Below are 17,290 nucleotides of genomic sequence, written 5' to 3' on the forward strand. Positions count from 1 at the left end.
TGGTAACTATGCACAGACGCCGCGTGTTCTGGGGCCAGACTAACACACCTCAGCTTGACGAGGGATGGGTGAATAAGCATTCAGCTCGCTTGTACCTACGGCCAGCTGAGAACTACCTCCACAAACTCAGATTGCAAAGGCAAAACAGAAATACAGTACACAATTTTCTGTATGATGAGAGGAAGTTTCCCATTGCCACGACAAAGAAGAGCACCCATCTGGCAGGTGCAGGCTTTGCTATTGCTGTTAAGATTAGGAAATGGGAGCAACTGAGCTTCAGCCTCGCTCATGCACACACACATGCAAATAAACACACAAAATATGCAGAGCTGCTGCTGCTCCTCCTCTCCTGGCCCAAGGAGGGAACCCCAGCTGAAAGTTTCAAACACGAGCCAGCCAGTTGTGTAAGCAACATTTGGTTGCTACTGGTTTCGAAACGTAGCTAGCAGTTGTTTACATATGACACCAGCTGTTACAGCCACCTCAGGACCGCAGCGCTAGAGCTGCACCAATACTGCAAAGGAAGTCCCGCAGTTTCACAGCAAACATCAGGGGACATGAAACAAGTACAAGGAGAAGCGCACAGAAAAACAAGACACAGCAGTTGCACAGTAAGTTTTAACACAGTGCACCAGCTAAGAAAAAGGCCTGGACTAGACCATTTCTGACTATAGTGGTCAAGCACTTTCACCCACACTATGCTAAATGAAAGTGGGGATTAATTAAGAACGTGCCCCCAAAAGGAATAGTATATATTTTCTGATTCTATCATATACGAAGGAAACCTGAACTTGACAGCCAAATCCCATAGAAGCAGAGGGCACATAACATTAAGAAGAGAAATTATGGACAAATGTAAGAACCAAGAAAGGTTAGCTGCAAAAACCAGCAATGCCCCCCACCCCCCTGCTACCATAAACCCCTCAAAAACCACAGAAGATATTATTGTATGTCTTCAAATAGGGAGTTTTATCCTTTCCTGATGGAAATTGTCTTCATTTTTGCCCACTTCTGACAAATGGAAAATTTCAACACAATTCTAGAAACCTATTACTTCTAGTATTCTTTCTGCAGTGTCTGATGTCTGGATATCAAGTCTAATATTGCTGCCATCGGTGAGGTAAACACCCAGAAAGGCTCTCTGGGTTTGGATCTTAAATGTAACCTGTTAGATAGAAACAGAACACTGTTTTATTGCTTTCCATATTGCTGGAGCCCTTCTGAAGATGCTGATGTTCCGTTTCCCTGTTTACTCTAGTAAAATAAACAATTGAGATTACTGTTTTCTAAACAGTAAGTTACTAAAATTACTGTTAAAGCTTGCAGGTGACAGAAAAAAAACCCAACCAGCAACATATGCAGAGCAGCAAGTGGGAAGATAGTGCAGAATTAGATGGGGGGTCACTTCGATGTTAAGTTGAGCACAGGTTACTTCGTGTCTCAGTATCTGTAGGAACAACAGTTACTATCCTAGGAAGTAGAGACACCAAAAAGAGGAGGTGGATAAACAGCTGCGTGTGAATATCCAAAGCCACAATCTTACCAGAAGGAAAAAAAAATGCATCCCTGTGCCTATAAGTAGGAAAATCTCCAGTGAGAATCATGAGGTTATGGTACCTTAATACCCCAGAGCCACTGCTACTGGAATACTGGGCATAGTGCAAGCACCCAAGATTCAAAACCACCGCAAACAGAGAGGAGATGCAAAGAAGAAACCTGGAAGCATTTAGGTCATGAGAAAACAGGCTTCACAGCACATGACCTCAGAAAATCTTATGCCTAGATATAATACAGGGGTGATACGCAATCAGGAAAATTTAAATACAGAAGCCAGATCTGTTGGCTCTCGGGTGATGATAGACGCAGTCAGATTAACAGTAAAGCACACACTTCTAACAATGAGGTAGTGCACAGAAATGGTGTATTCTCCACTGGTTTCATATCGAGACTTAACATAGAAAACTTTGCCAAGTTTGATCTCGGAAAGGCCCACCCCTTGCTATGCATGAGAAGTCAGACTTACTTGTTTCTAGAGGACAGACACTAGTTTGAGAACTTCCTTGGGAATGCATCTGGATGAGGTGGCAAAAACTCATCGCTGCAGCTCCTTTTCTTGTTGACTGCCCTGTATCAGAAGACAGCAATGGTCCTTCTGGCAATCTTAGTAAGGAGAGGTTCTTCCCTTGAGATTCATAGAAGAGGAAAAATGCTGTAGCTGCATGTACTGCATGCAATAATAAATTTTGATTTCTCGCATCCACCTTTGCTAGCCTGGTGGAAGAGATAGGAAACGCCCTGGGAGCCCTTCAAGTTTCAAGTACCCTTGATATCTTGCTGTAGAGTCTTTGTGGTGCCTGTATATAGGAGCATCTCCTGACCCCTGGGATGTCAGCAACAGCAGGGTGGCAGGGCTGACTTTTATGCTGTGTGCTCCATTACTCCCCTTTGGGTACCCTGGGGAGTATGTTAAGATATGACTCCAGTTAACTAACTCAGCCCAGACTGTTAACTTTTTTTGGGTCAGAAATACCATATTTTCCAGTAAATCTGGTTTAATTAGGAGTTATTTCAAGGTAAGATCAAATGCAAACAAAATGCGTTAAGAACACGTTGACAGAGGTTTGTAAAATTATGTGTGTGGGGAAAAAGGTCTTGAGAAAAAACAAACAAAACCAATCTAATTTAAATAGACTTTTCACAGATTTTTCTGACACTCAGTATTTTACCTAGCTGCATGCCTACACATCTGTGTACATGTATTAAAGAACAAGAGAACTTCTCAGGGCATTAGCCAATGCCCTGTTTGAAGTCCTTCTGGGGATCCACACAGATTTAACCTTGATCCTCAAGACTAATTTCCCAGGAGACAGGTCTGGCCATCATTCTTAATTAAAATAAGCATTACTTCTGTGGAGATACAGAAGCCCCTCTCTCTCTTACATTGAGGATCATCTCCTGTGCTTACCCGAGTACTTTACTACTTTCCTCAAACAGGAAAGAGCAGATGTTTCCTTACAAATGCCTATGGTGCACATATATTGGTATGAAACATCTAATGTGTGATAAAAGCCTATGTGAAAGGTGGAACAAACATAGGATGCAAACATCAGAATGAGATAAAGACATGTAACTCATTACCGACTCCTGACAAAGAGCAAGCAGGTCACTGCTGGGGTGTGAAGGCAAGTGCAAGGGCTCACGTGCCACTGTAAGTGCTGCTGGGTGGGGGCTGCTGATGCTCCCAGAGGAAAAAGACAAGGAGGACTTTATGCATCTGCTCCTGCCAGGTCCTCTCTGCTGCTCCTGCGGCTTTCACAGCCTGGGTACAGGCCACCTTGTCCCCTGTGGCAGCCCAGGGTCACTTGACCCTTCTGCCACTCAAAGGGAGTCATCTCACAGCACCCTGCCCTACTTGCCACCTCACTCCTTGGCAACCCTGAGGGGCGGAAGAGAAGCACAATCCAAACTTTCAGCCAACTCCAAGCTGTTGAGTTCTCCAAGAACATCGTGCAACATGTTAGTAGGCAGGTTAATTTGAGGATCTACAAGAAAGGATGCGTTAGAGAAAAGAAAATCTCAGTCCCGTCTAGAATTGTCACATTAAGTATCACTGTTTAATACTTAAACCAGTGGTTTCCACAGTCATCATTTAAAAGCTGCTTTAACTTCTCTTATTTGACTCTGCTGAACTATAGGCACAGCTTCATTCCATGGTCTTGGCAAATTCTCTACTTATCTGCAGCTTTTAATTACTGTTCTCCTAATGTGGCTATGACACAGCAAACCAAAGAATAAGAATTATCTTAAACTGTTGGGCTTGGGGATTTTTTCCCTTTATCACACGCTTTTACCCCAGAAGGCAGAATTGTCCATGCCAGAAACTCCACATATTGTTCAGTGTTATAAATATTTGTTTAGCCTCTCATCAGCAAAGCATTGTTGAGATTAAAAAAAAAAAAATTACTTGCATACAAACAAAAGGAGGAAACAGTGCAGTCTGTAAGGCAGAAGACAGTGTTAAGGGAAGAAACACAAATACAGACATGTCCCTAAAATAACACAAGAGAATCCAGCGTAAGTTTAACACAAATACAAAGCAAAGAGCATTTATCAGTGTTATTGATAAACTATTTAATGAGTGCACATGGCAATCCCAACCACTTCCAAAATTTACAGAAGAATACTTTTGAAAGAAATTTGCAGTAGTGGGTCACCCTCATCTACTCAAAACAAGCACCAACATTAAAACCTGTATTTTGGCAAGAGTACACATTCAGGAGTACCTTTCATATTTTCTACACTTTTGCTCTTGAAATTCAGGGAACATGCCATGTAATTAGACTTGGACACTTTCTTGTATCCCTTAATACTGCTTATTTGAATCTTCCCTTAGCACTGTCGCAATTAACTGCAGTAAAATCCCCTGAAACATCGAGAACTGCTGCCTACTTTCCACTTGGCCTGCCCCAGTAGCTTGAAGTACAGCTCAGTCATTAATATAAGAATACAGAATAATACAGAGCTGGTGAGGGATTTTCTCTTTTTTGAGAAGAACAATTAAAAACATGCACAAAGAAACAAACAAGCAAAAAAAAAAAAAAAGAACAAAAACCCTAATAAACCCCCAAATAAGATACCTCTTATATAGCTCCCTCACAGAAGAAAAAAAACCCAAACCACAAACAAAAATAATAACTAAAAAAATCTAGATATATTTTTCCCTCCCAGTTTTCCATTAGAAAAGTTGAGTGATTTTCGTTTTAACGGAAGTCTACACCAGTCTGAACCCCCTGCAAGTTCTCAATGGATTTGTTGCTCAGCTAAGCAGCATGGACCACAAAAAGAGAAAGGGTGAGAATGGAGGATCCTTATTACACCATCTTCAAAAAGAACAGCAGGTCAGAGGTTTGAATTGCATCTTAATGTTGAAACAAAAATAAACCAGACATCCTTGAATTACAATTCTTTGAAGCTTCCTATGCCAGAAGCCTTTCACCTGGCCAGCACACAATAGAAGTCTGAAAGTATGAGAACTTCTCACATGAAATTCAGGTTTCTGGCCAGCTGCACTTTTGAAATAGATGTTCATAAATAAGAAACCCAACCTGGTTTAATACAAAAGAAATAAAAGTTTTAGAGCAGTGTTGAAATCACAGATCCTCAGCCTGACTTCTGTTTCTGTACATACACATCCAAGCACATTGGTGCGTTACTGCCAGTGCGTATAGAGGAATGTCACAAGCGTGCGTTCCTCCACTGCATGCACAATGACAAGCGTGTGCAAGTGTGCAGAGAAGCAGAGGCTGCATGGTCAGAGACAGGGGCTCTCTCCAAGAAGATGCAGCCCATGATCAGACCAGCTTCAATTCCTGGTAACACCTGCAGGTTTCTGGGTTACATTTTACCTACACTTTGAACAGCACATGCACCAGCACTCTCTTATGGTATTCAGTCCTTGGACTCATGCTTGCTCCTCAGAAGGAAAACCACTTCACATCAGAGTCCTTTGATGAAGGACCACATAAGAACACTGCTTTTTGCCTGTTATCAGATACCTGTTAGCTCTACTTGCTCAAGTAATCAGAAACTTTTCATCTGTCCTTTCGCCAACACCTGCATCCTTTTGCTCATGCTAAAAGCTGCTGGTTACCAGCACCACAGACTAGAAAAGGTCACCCTCCTAGATCCCTAACTACAAACCTCTGCTGCTGCAAGGAAATATATTGTACTCTTTTCATAAACGTATGACTGGCTGTCCTTACAGCTTCTTCCTTAATGCACCACATTACTCCATGGGTGCCCGATACACAGACCATGATCTGACATTACCTTCAAGGATGTAGATGAGCTGCATTAAAATGAGACTGATAGGGATGTATGTACCTGCTTATACCATCTTTCTGCTGGCAAAAAAGGAGAAGACATGACACAGGCACAACAGTCTCATCTTGTTAATGACTTCTTGCAAGAACTGTGACATTTGTCTTTAGAGGCTGGAGGTAGTGGATCTGTCTGAATCTGTCTACTGAATCTGTCTACTGAATCTGTCTCTTCAGCTTGGTCACCGGCCAAGTTTACAGAGTTTGGAAGAGCGAAGGGGCAGAGAGGTTACAGGTTAGGTTGTTCAACTCTGCTACACAGTAGTGTTGGTAAATATTTCAGTAATGTTTGTTTTGAGCAAAGCATCCATTGTGCCAAGCTGTTTCCCCATGTGTCGGGAGCCCTGCTGTCCCCTGACAGCTTCACTCATGAGACTGGGTTGCTGGGGAAACAGCCAGAGCACGCCTGGGGTAAGGAGCAAACCATAACCTATCCAATGGGTGAAGGTGCTGGGCAAAAACAGGGCTGTGGAAAGCAGGGTTAACCAGCTTGGGCTTGTCCCTACTTGAAAAGTTTGCCCTGTTAGGTATGATCAGAGTGATACAGCTGGTTGGTGTGATGCTGAGTGCAGATACAGACGAGTCACATCCAACACTGTGAGGCAGCTGCAGTAAAGCCATGGTCCTTGCATAGCACTCCCACTCCAGGGAGTGCTGGTCTCGGCACACCCTTCATAACCCCGTTCAGAAGAAAATGCAGGACAAGGACAAAAAAGGTCTTAAATTCGGTTTGATTTTTCCTTTGCATCTTCTGTTTCAGTCAGTGACATGTACAAATTTCTTCAGCTAGAAGTTTCAATACTACTGGTTTTTAAGACAAGCCAAGAAAATGGAGCAAGCTCTAGCAGACTACTATTCTCTCTATTCTTTCTCAGTGAAAGGTAGAAGTGAAGGTGAAAAAAGTCAGCAGTAGAATTTTTAGAAAAAAAAAAATCATAGCCTAGCAATCTCATTCACCTCTGGTTTCCTGTCTTCTCATTGTATTAAAGCTGAATGTTTCTATTATCAAATCTGCATTGTTTTTACCTGCAGACAGGTCTGTGCTCAGTAAAGAGCTGTGGTGGCAGAAAGCCACCGACTGCTTCCCGTTCATCGCCACCTGCAGTGCGGTCTCTCTGCTGCTTCTCCTTCGTTACCCGCCAGGTTGCTTGTACAGCTGAGCACTAACTTGTTTCAGGTAGCCAAGACTGACTAGTCACAGCCATTTCATGTCATCAACAGGAAAAGAACACGCTATTTCATCTTTTCAATGATATTTTGTTCTCGAATCATCTCTCTTGCGATATGACATAAACAAGAGCAAGTCTAGGGGAATGCCTGGTTTTAACACTAAGTAGCAGTAACGCTGAAACCCAAACTATGTTTTCACTCCTAAGCAATGTGTAGGACACTAAGTGCTGCCTGCACACCAACAATGGAGTAGGAAAGAACAGTACAGAGGTGCTTTAAAGATGAACTTCACTCCATGTCTTTCAATGCTGTTACAGAAATTTTGTCACTCTGCCATAAAACATCTCACAAGTCACAGTATACTAGTACTGGAACATACACAGCAAAGCAAGTTTGTTGAGTGAGATTCTTCAATAGCCAAAACAAATACTTATTCAGCCATCCATTACACCAATTAAGGACACTGTGCACAGCTGATGTCAGTGGATGCACTCCTGCCTTTCACAAAGTTATTTGATCTCTCTTAGGAGTTTGTTCTTTACCATCATGAAAGAACACATAGAGCACTACTGATATTTGTATTATGAAGCAATAATTTATGTAAGCACTACCATTGTAAGTTGAAGCCATAAACAAAAAGAGCTGGCAAACTACTGCCTTTGCCAAGCAGGAACCCTAAACAGCGTGGGTGAAAATCTGTTGTACTGTGAAACAAAAATTTGGGCTAATTTTTTGTCTTGAGAACGTACTGACCTTGCACTAATATTGAAGGTGTAATCCAGTGCCTACCTTGAACTCTACAAAATAACTGACTGCTTTTGTCAGCACAGCCATCCCATACTTTAATAGACACACACACGTACATAACCGTAAATCAAATAAGTATTAAGTACATGTACTTATCAAGTCACCTCTCTTTACCAAAATGGCCTGCAGTAGAGAAAAACCTTAATGTACAACATTACTTCTGATGGCATGCTGAAAGTAATCCACAATATTAACATGCCAAAACCCATCTTTAAACACTGCAAACATGCATTTTGAAGAGTTATTTCCTGACAGAACTTTGCCGTAAAGTCAGTTGGTGGTGTTTGAGGGCAAATCGCAGGCATTCCTGATGGATTTAACTTTCTTTAGCAGACCTGCTATCAGTCTAATCAAGACTAGTTAAGAGTCAGAAGTAATTGCTGGGAGTTATCTTTACGGCTATAGCAGGCATCGTATCAGAACTAGAGAGACTGCTTCTCACAAAAGAATTCCCTAATCAGAAAGAGGCTTTTCATTCACTGTCTTGAGCACTTCAGTAGATCTGAATTTAAGAGACTGTAAACAAACTGTATCCTTTTATTTACAAAGTATATAGGAAAAACTTTTCTGGAATTTGTTAGGAATACTTCTTCACACTATTTTCTACAGCCTTTCTGAACTCCCCTTACATATCTTAATCACACATAGCAAGCCAACAGCTCAAGGCATAAAACTCTTACTTGGTCTTTCAAAACTTCTCCTCTCTCTAGTGGGCTGAGAGCAGCAGCAGCAGCATGCCAAGCACTTCCCAGAAAACTAAAGCAGCATCCTCTCCCTGAAAATGCTCCTGGAGTCATACTGTACCCTCCTGCTCCAACACACTCCTACCCTCATAAGGACCACAGCAGCTGGAGAGAGGGGAAGGGAAGCAGGAGGACACTTTGTGTGGTCAGACACAAGCAAGAACCACCCAGACTGCAAGCAAATGGACAGTCCAGGAGCTGCACTAGGCGAGGGCTAAGTAGAAGGCAAATATCTTATTTTCTTAGTAGGGCTCGTTAATTTCAACTCCACGCCATGCTAACTGAACTCATCAGCTGTCTGCCTGTAGTCAGGCTGTGACCAAGCAGCACAGGCAGAGCTTCCAACCATCTGCAAAACAGGGTAAGCACACCTAAGAGTCCTTCAGGAGTCATGACTGTATCCTGATTTTACATTTATGACAAAGTTAGCATTATAGCAGATAGTATATATGCTCAAAATATGATGACTATTCTCTCTTCTCCCCTCTTCCTCCCACTGCGCATCCCTGCCAAAGAAAGATTACGTGTATCATGGACTTCATTAGAATTTATTTCAAAACATACCTAGGCTGCAACAACCCAAATACATGCCAGATTCTGCCCATCACTACAGTTGCAAGATAAGAGAACATGACATTTTCACAGCAGTCATCAATACACTTATCAGTCCAAAGTACTGACACTACCAAAAAGCACTGACAGTTGCAAATCCAAGAATGTGTGTAATCCTCCTATTGAGCTCTCACAAAGACTCTTCTGGGAATGGTTTAGAGGCAAAAGATTCATCAGATATGCCACAGGATATAAAAACAAAGCAAGTAGTTCTTTCCATGTGGAAAACAAATTTGTATATGGACAAAACAATAGCAATACTATTATTATTGCCACCCAGGCTTCACGGATCACACTCTGTCATCAGAACTCACTGCTTTACAAGACATACCAATGTGCCAAGAACACAAGGAAACAAAGATAACAAAGGAAGCCTTGAACTTGGAAGGTAGGATATAATTTCAACTCTTTCATATAAGAAAATATTTGACTGAAAAAGAAATCAAAACTTACCTGCTGTAGCTTCAGGAAAAAGCCTCTGAAAACATCACTATTGGTAATATTTGAATCCAAAGTAACCGAAAAACAAGAGGAAAATGGAGAGGGAGGAAATCGAACTTATCCAAAAGATTAAAAACATTGCTACTGTCTAAGGACAAGATGTATAAAATACAACTGTTGGTTTAACAGTCAGTGCTACTTTACTCATCCTTTGGTTTCTGCACAGCTACCTTTACTAGCCTGTTATTAAATCACTGAAGCCATGAACAGTGCAAGATACATACAACGTTGCTATTCTCCCAAAGCAAGACTACAGTAAAGTTCTCGGCCATGTAACTCCGTGGTCACTCACGGCCAGTAACTCTAAAAGGAACTGTTGAATATTCAAGTAAAAAAGATAAAACAATCACACTAAGTAAGATTTTCAAGACCAATCTTCAGTTTGTTTTGTAAGTCTTGACACAAAGTATCTGTGGCCAGAGGCTACAAACCCTCTTTAAGCTCATCCCCTCACACAACTTTCTTTTTGGGTAGTTGAAATGTTGGGGGTTTTTTGTTTGGTTGTTTTTTTTGGGTTTTTTGTTTGTTTGTTTTTGTTTTTTCTTGTTTTGTTTTCTAATTCATTGGATTATGCGAAACACACCAGACGATCTAGGGATCCTGCAGACCCAGTTTATAACACAACATTTGAGATTTAATTTTTCTACAAACTCTTATCTTGTTATAATTCTTACAAGTCTGACTGGAAACCCTTGAAGGGAAGAGGTTTATGCAGAGCCCCATTCCATATTACACTTCTACCAGTCCAAGTGCCTGTCTTTTCTGCCTTTCTCTGTTACCCACCAACCATGGGTTCTCACACCCGACCCCGTGTCAGCTCTGGCAGTTGTGAAGCAGCAGGGACGGTGCCCCAGCTCACTGACCCAGGACAGAATGGCCAGACTACAGGCTGCCACCAGAAGGACAAGGTGGCTCAAGTTTAGTGTGAAACTGCAGCCTTACATTTTGGGAAAGCTGCAGAAAGGCGTCCACTTCAGAAATTAGAGAAATATGATATGCTGCTATTCTAGAGCTAGTGAATCAGACTGGATAGGGCTGCAACGCTTGGCCCCAGCCTTCTGGATACAACCTTACTCAGCTCAGTGCACCCTGCAGTCACAATTGTTGACGCATCCTCAAAGGCTGGAGCCAGACATATGAAAGCTGATCAGTTTGTTACAGTCAGGCCTTACCATTCTGAAGGTACTGCTCCAGCTGAGACCGCCTCTCATCTGCCATTGACTTGGTCATTGCCAGATAAAACTTTGGAGGGAAAGCAGGCGCGGCTCTCCCAAAAAGCTGCCTCAGCTGCAAAACAGCCAGTGGAAACCTCCATATCAGTGAAGAAGTGCTCACTGTTTCCAAGAAGCTTCCAGTGCTCTCTTGTGTTGACAGCAAGACCTGATGACCTACAAGGGGCATGAGGCTGCCTGCCCAGCAGCTCCCTGATGGCCGTCAAGGCACAGCAAGGGCAAAGCTTTGGCCCGGGCAGCCACCAGAAGACAGCCCAAGAGAACAACCTCTTGGGTTTCTCTTTTTGTACAGTCTTACCACCTCTGAGCTCCTGCTCCAAGTCAGAAAAGTAGCATTTTATTAACCTTATCAGCTACGTCTTATATACCTCATGGACAAACAAGACATGGCTACATACGTGTTATCTTCCCAATATGCCCATACAGGATTTCTTTGACCTAAGACCACAGAACTACTTTTTAAGAGCTGGTGACTTCTGCCCTTAACTTGTTACCTCAGAGGCTTTTATTATTTTGTACATGAGTGCTAGTATCTTTTATCAGATCATCAAATATTGTCAAAGAATAAGAACAAAACAAAACCACCAAAACGAAATAACCAGAGAATCTTTCAGGAACACAAACTGTTTGAAAGTTTGATTCTTCCTCCAGCTATGCCAGCTGGCTAGTAAGAGAATGTCTCTGTACAAACCATACATCATTTGTAAACAGACCTGAAAGGACTAGACAACCACAATTACATTATCTTACAATAATATAAGATAGTTCCAGTTATAGGTTTGGGCAGTAGCTGGTCACTTAGAAGTGTAAAAATTCTCTGATAGAGGCAAATTACCTCAAGAGAAGGATGAGCTATGTTTACCTTCTCAATATACAGATTACTAAACACAGCAAAATACAGCAAGTTTGCCTGGAAACATTCCTTCACCAAAAAAAAAAAAAAAAAAGGCATCTAATCAGTAAAACAAGACTCCTATAGTATGCTGAGATGTTACTACTAGTTAAATTTTAAGCATCAATATTCAACTCAGCAATTAGTGTCATTAAAACCTCTGAAAGATGATGCTTTCCCTCTGGCCCCAGCTGCCCCAGTCTTTCACATGACTCCAGCAGCTGAAGAAAAAAAAGCACTAATTCTTGCAGTAGCAAGCTTTTTTTTGGTGTTTTTTTTGGTTGGTTTTTTTGGTTGTGTTTTGGTGGGTTTTTTTGGTTTTGTTTTTGCTTTTTACCTTTTCCTGCCTGTTGGCTAAAAACAGTAGTGAGGCACATTCTCCCAGCTCCACTTTCCCTACATTGGCAACATGCTGCTATTTCTGAATTCTTGGTTATTAGATATGCATGAATCACTCTGAGATACACAGCATAAAAGAGCCAGATAACACTACATGCTTTGGTTTTCTGTAAAGTTAACAGTAATAGCTAGCATAGAGTGTTTTTTATCTTCAAAGTCCTTCACATGTGTGATATTCCCCCAAGGACTGAAAAATATTATCTCTGCTCTACAGGCACGCAAACTGAGGAGGTAGAGCAAAACGATTGCCAGAAGTCAGAAGAGCCACACTGACAAAAAGGAGATCCTCTCTCCTCCTGCTGTGGTCAGGCCATGCCTCACCTACACAGAGCTGCACCGTCTGTTATCATCAGTTTGCACAATCAGAGACTCTGGACTACTTTAAAAAAAAATAATTAATTCATCTCAGTACTGGGTGCTTGAGTGTCTTGAAATGCAATTGTGTGTCCTCAGGATTTGGGCTACAGAAAAGAGAAACTTCTTCCAACCAATTAGACTTGCTCTTGTCTCAAAGGATTAAAGAAAAGTGCCCACAAACTTTAAGTGTGTACTTGCATACAGATTTGAAAGTCCACCAGACTATCAGCCACCAGCACAACATTTCACCCTATCAGAATGAAACTAGCCAATATTTGTTTTCACAAACCAAACAGCCTAGGCTACCTTTTAAACCCAAGTCAACATCAACACTGCACCTGGTGGTGCCAGGTATGAGTTGATTGCTGCTGTGTGAAGCCAACACCACCACAAGAGATTGGTCCCCTACCCAAAATCTGCTTCTGACCATTTTTTTTTCCCGAGGCACTGGGCTTATTTATGCAGCCTAAAACCACTCCCCAGAAGACACACGTCTCATCCCCGAGTCAGGGGATCCTGTGCACTGCCGCTTTCTCTTGATTGGACCTGCTTGACCAGACAGGTACTTCCAACCTACCCAGCTCCACAAGCTGTCCAAGGGAAGGACTCTCATCACTTTGGCCTCTCCGTGCCTGACCAAGCAGCTTCTTTGCTGACACCACGTGCAGCTCCCAGCAACACCACACAGCAGCTGCCCGGGCTAGTCCCGCACCACAGCCCAGAACCCGGCAGGGAGGCTGGGCACAGCTCCCCACCCCAAAGGCAGCTCCCAGAGCAACTGGTAGGAAAGTCACAGGAGACCGGATGACAAAAACACGCTGAAATGTGGCTGTGCTGGAAGCTCAGACTGGATGTTCCATCCTGGTAGAAAAGGTACTTATTCTTTCTCCAAGATCTCCACCTAAAAGAGGCAGAGCAGCTTCTCTAAATATGACAGTTTTAAGCTCCAACAGCTCATTTGTCCAAGAAGGGGAGTAAAGATAAATGCCATAGTTGGTGTTGTTTCTTTTTCATCTTTCTGCAATAAATATTCCCCTCCTCAGAAGGAGACATCGTCCGTTTTGAAGTGTAGTTGACCGGAACTAATAATATCCTACTTACTCTCATCCTCTCGGTCTGCTTTTTGGTGTCAGGTCCTGCCCACCCTGTCTAGACGAGCAATTTCACCCAGGGCCGTGCTCCTTCATAGCTGTACAGACATCAAAGTCAGAGAGAGCACCAGAAACAAAACTGCTAAAGTGAAAAAACAGAGCAGCATTATAACTATAAAGCTATTCTATATGGATTATATACAGAATGAACAGGCCTCTGAGCATTTCCTTCTCAGCTACCTGATTAAATATTAAAAAAGGAGGAGAAACCATTCTAAGATTAAAAACCACTCAAACATGCTTCATGTGAAAATGAGAATACATGTACGCAGAAACCATCCAAGCAATCAAAGGCATGAGACTATTCTGGTACACGAGTAGCTAAATTAAGCTTTAAAAACCATTTTCTATATTTAATTCCTTTTTACCAATTGTTTTATTGTGATTAACTGATCTTTAAGAACTATTTTCCCAACAGCCGTTCATACCGATCACAGATGCTGCTGACTCAGCAGAGGCTGGCATCATGGCCAGAATCCATCAGTGCTGTATTTCACTCTTAACCCTACAGAGGACACCGCCTATTTACTCCCTGCCTTGATGTAAACCAGTGAATACTCCAACAATTGCAAGAAATAATCTGGTCCTTTCAGTCCTACAACAGGACATCGGTTCATTGTTATGATAATTGTTTAGAGAGGGATACGCTAAGCAGCTGTCAAACTGAAAAGCCAAATGCAAACACCACATCACAGAGGTGGAAACCAGGGAGAGCCTGTGTCTTTAGCAACTGATCGATTTTGAGGAAATCCAGTAACATTTTTAGTGTACAAGCCACTGTCCAGGTAATCTCTTGTCCTGCCCTAGAAGTTCCTGTCACTTGTATATTCTTGCAAGAGAGTCTTACCTCTCAATAAGCAGCTTGAAGACCCACAGCTCTATTAGCGGTGTTCTGGTCAGTGTGCAGTCCCCATGGAACTAAAGCCACAGCAGAACACGGTTACAGTGCAGAGCACTGCCTAGAAGTCCTTGCATAAATCTAGGGCCAAAGCTTAGATGCTTAAAATGCACATCCATCTGCCATTGACACTCCTGCTGACGCTGTTCACAGAGAATCACCGCACAAGTCTTAGTTCAGCGAGTGCAAACAATAAGGAACCCTGCCCAGTGTGTATGGCATTCATCCTGAGCAAAGGGAGACCGGTCCTTCAGCTGTCCTTCCTACCGCTAATACTTAATACCTGAATACTCAAGACAGAGGAGGGAATGAAAACTGAATTTCCCTCAGTTGAATGCTCTAGCTCCTAAAAAGAAGGGGCAAAATGGAAGAAGGCAGAGCCACCTCTGGACCCTCTTAAGCCAACACAAAGCCCCATCTCCCAGAGGAAGGTCAAGGGATTAAATCCTCAGACCAAGATAGGCACCTTCCGGCAATCCACAGCCAAGTACCTATCATCTCCACAAGAGAAGGGCCAGAGCTTCACTGCTCTCCTCAGCATTTCTGCCAGCCCTGCCCAAACAATCCCTTCTAAGCAAGATCTCTTTAGGATAGCATTCTTGGTTGTTCACATCTCCTCCTATACCATTTACCTTGGGTACTCAGTTTAAGGCTGTGCATCCCATTAGGAGGTAAGGCACCTAGACGTAAGGAAATCTTGCTCAGATTTTGTATACCTGCACCTCCCTGTTGAACAGTGCATCCAAACCCCCACACGCTCTGTTATACTGCACTGCCTACTAACAACTTCTGAACAGTTACCCCCTTCAGACAGTCCTTTTGTAGAGAAAAACGGCTCTGGGAGACAGAGAGAAACAGGGTTTGGGAGTGTCAAACAATAGAAGCACTCTCAGAATATAAACTGATGGGCAACAGGAGAATGCAGAGCAAAGGGGCAGGTAATGCACAGCATCACGAACAAAAACTATGTGTCCTGATTCTGTATCAGAAGTCAGGAGAGGAGCTTGCAGAGATGGCATAGCAGTGCTTTAGAAATCACCACTCTGAAGGCGATCAGAAGCACAAGAAGTCCAGCATCACATCCAACAGAGGCCAGAGACAGATCCTCCACAGTAGTGTTCAAGTCAAGTATAATCATGCAGAAAACTGTCCATGGGAGAAGCTAATTTCTAATTCACATCCTGCACCCGTCACAGAATTGTTGCATCTGTGGGGCTTTGTGGACACCATGTGCGACCTGGTCAGGAGGCTGAAATTCCTGTATCCTGGACTTTCAGACTTCTTGTACGTGTGGATTTTTCTACTTTAACAGAGTATTCGAAGTAAAATAAGCAGAACAGGATATAATATAGATAAGCAACCTCACGTAAGTATAGGGAAGACAATTGAGGGACATCAGTGTAGTTGGAAGCTTCCAGACCAAGTATGGCAGCTACCAACAGCAGGAATTAATGAATTAAAAATAAAAATCAGCTAATGAATTGTAAAGCCCAGCAAGACCAAACTGTCAGTTACAGAGGGTGTAGAGAAGGGAAAGATTTTGCCAAGGGCATTAATGAAGTTAAAACTTCTTGAGTAAGAAACAGCTTTAAAGAAGATGTAAGCAAATAAATAAGCTGGTTTATTAGTTCAGATATATTATCCAAAATGCACCACTAACCAGAGCAAAATACTACTGTGAGAGCTCCCACAGGGGAAAAAAAATCGCAGAGCTGGGGCACAAGAACACACCTCAGCAAACATCGCTTCCCATGGCAGGCCTGCTGCTGCTGACTCAACTGCTTTTTAGCTGTGCTACTCCAACTGCTTGTGCAGCCACAGAGAGCTGGGAGAGATGAATGAATCCCTGTCCAGGGTTAAATGGCTGAAAAACTGCTCCAGAGTGGCCCTATCACTGCAACTGAAAGCACAGCAAAAGAGACTGCCAAAAGCAGGAGCATCTACCTAACCCACTACCACAAGAAGTGTTCAAACATTGCCCTAAGACAGAGTTGTCGATGTAAAGTCAGGCTGGTCAGCAGGGATGACAGCATGCAGCCAGACTGACAGAAGAGCTGGGAGAGATTTGCTTGGAGCCAAGGACTGGTAAAGGCCAGAGAGATCTGGCTAGCACACAGAAGACTGGCGGCCACTTTGCTTCCACGAAGAGCTCAAAATCACATGCTCCCTTTTCTCTTCCTAGGAAAACCAGAGGGAGGATAGAGGGGAAAGGGTCAGAGGCAACTTGACAAGAAACAAAATAAAAGCAGAGATAAACAGAGCGATTCACCCTGAAATAATCTGCTTCAGTTAGCTGGGGCCATGCATTACTCCCTGATGCCCACTGTTCCTTGGAATACTCCAGGCCTGTGTTCCAGTTGTTTTGTAATTCCCAGTAACTGTCTGTGGTGAAAGGGTCTCTCCTGGAGGTATGGCTTCAGCAATTCAAGCCAAAGGATCCAACACTCACTTAACCCTTGGCTTGTTCAAAAAAAACCCCTGCAACTGACTGTGCAATTTGCCCAGACTGACCTCCATCCACTTTCCAGAGTTGTTCCTAGGACTAAAGGCCCCAATAAAGCAGTTGCACCTCCCTGCCTGAGGCCAAGGAAAAGGCACTTGGAGCCCACAGCTGTGGGCTGCGCTTTCCCACTAAGCCAGTTCAACGCA

At 42.9% G+C, this 17,290-nt stretch overlaps 2 protein-coding genes across 2 annotated transcripts in view; both read right to left on the reverse strand.

Moving 5' to 3' along the window:
* The window catches only part of PABPC1 (poly(A) binding protein cytoplasmic 1), a 338,028-nt gene that overhangs the window by 296,518 nt on the left and 24,220 nt on the right, over positions 1–17,290 (reverse strand). The window lies entirely within an intron of this gene.
* Positions 1–17,290, reverse strand: part of SNX31 (sorting nexin 31) — a 34,573-nt gene that overhangs the window by 14,095 nt on the left and 3,188 nt on the right. The window contains 3 exon segments of the mRNA XM_065627953.1: positions 1,055–1,165; positions 9,665–9,731; positions 10,887–10,999. Coding sequence (XP_065484025.1) covers positions 1,055–1,165; positions 9,665–9,731; positions 10,887–10,999 — 291 coding nt within the window.

Source organism: Caloenas nicobarica, chromosome 2, assembly GCF_036013445.1.
Source record: "Caloenas nicobarica isolate bCalNic1 chromosome 2, bCalNic1.hap1, whole genome shotgun sequence".
NCBI lineage: Eukaryota > Metazoa > Chordata > Aves > Columbiformes > Columbidae > Caloenas > Caloenas nicobarica.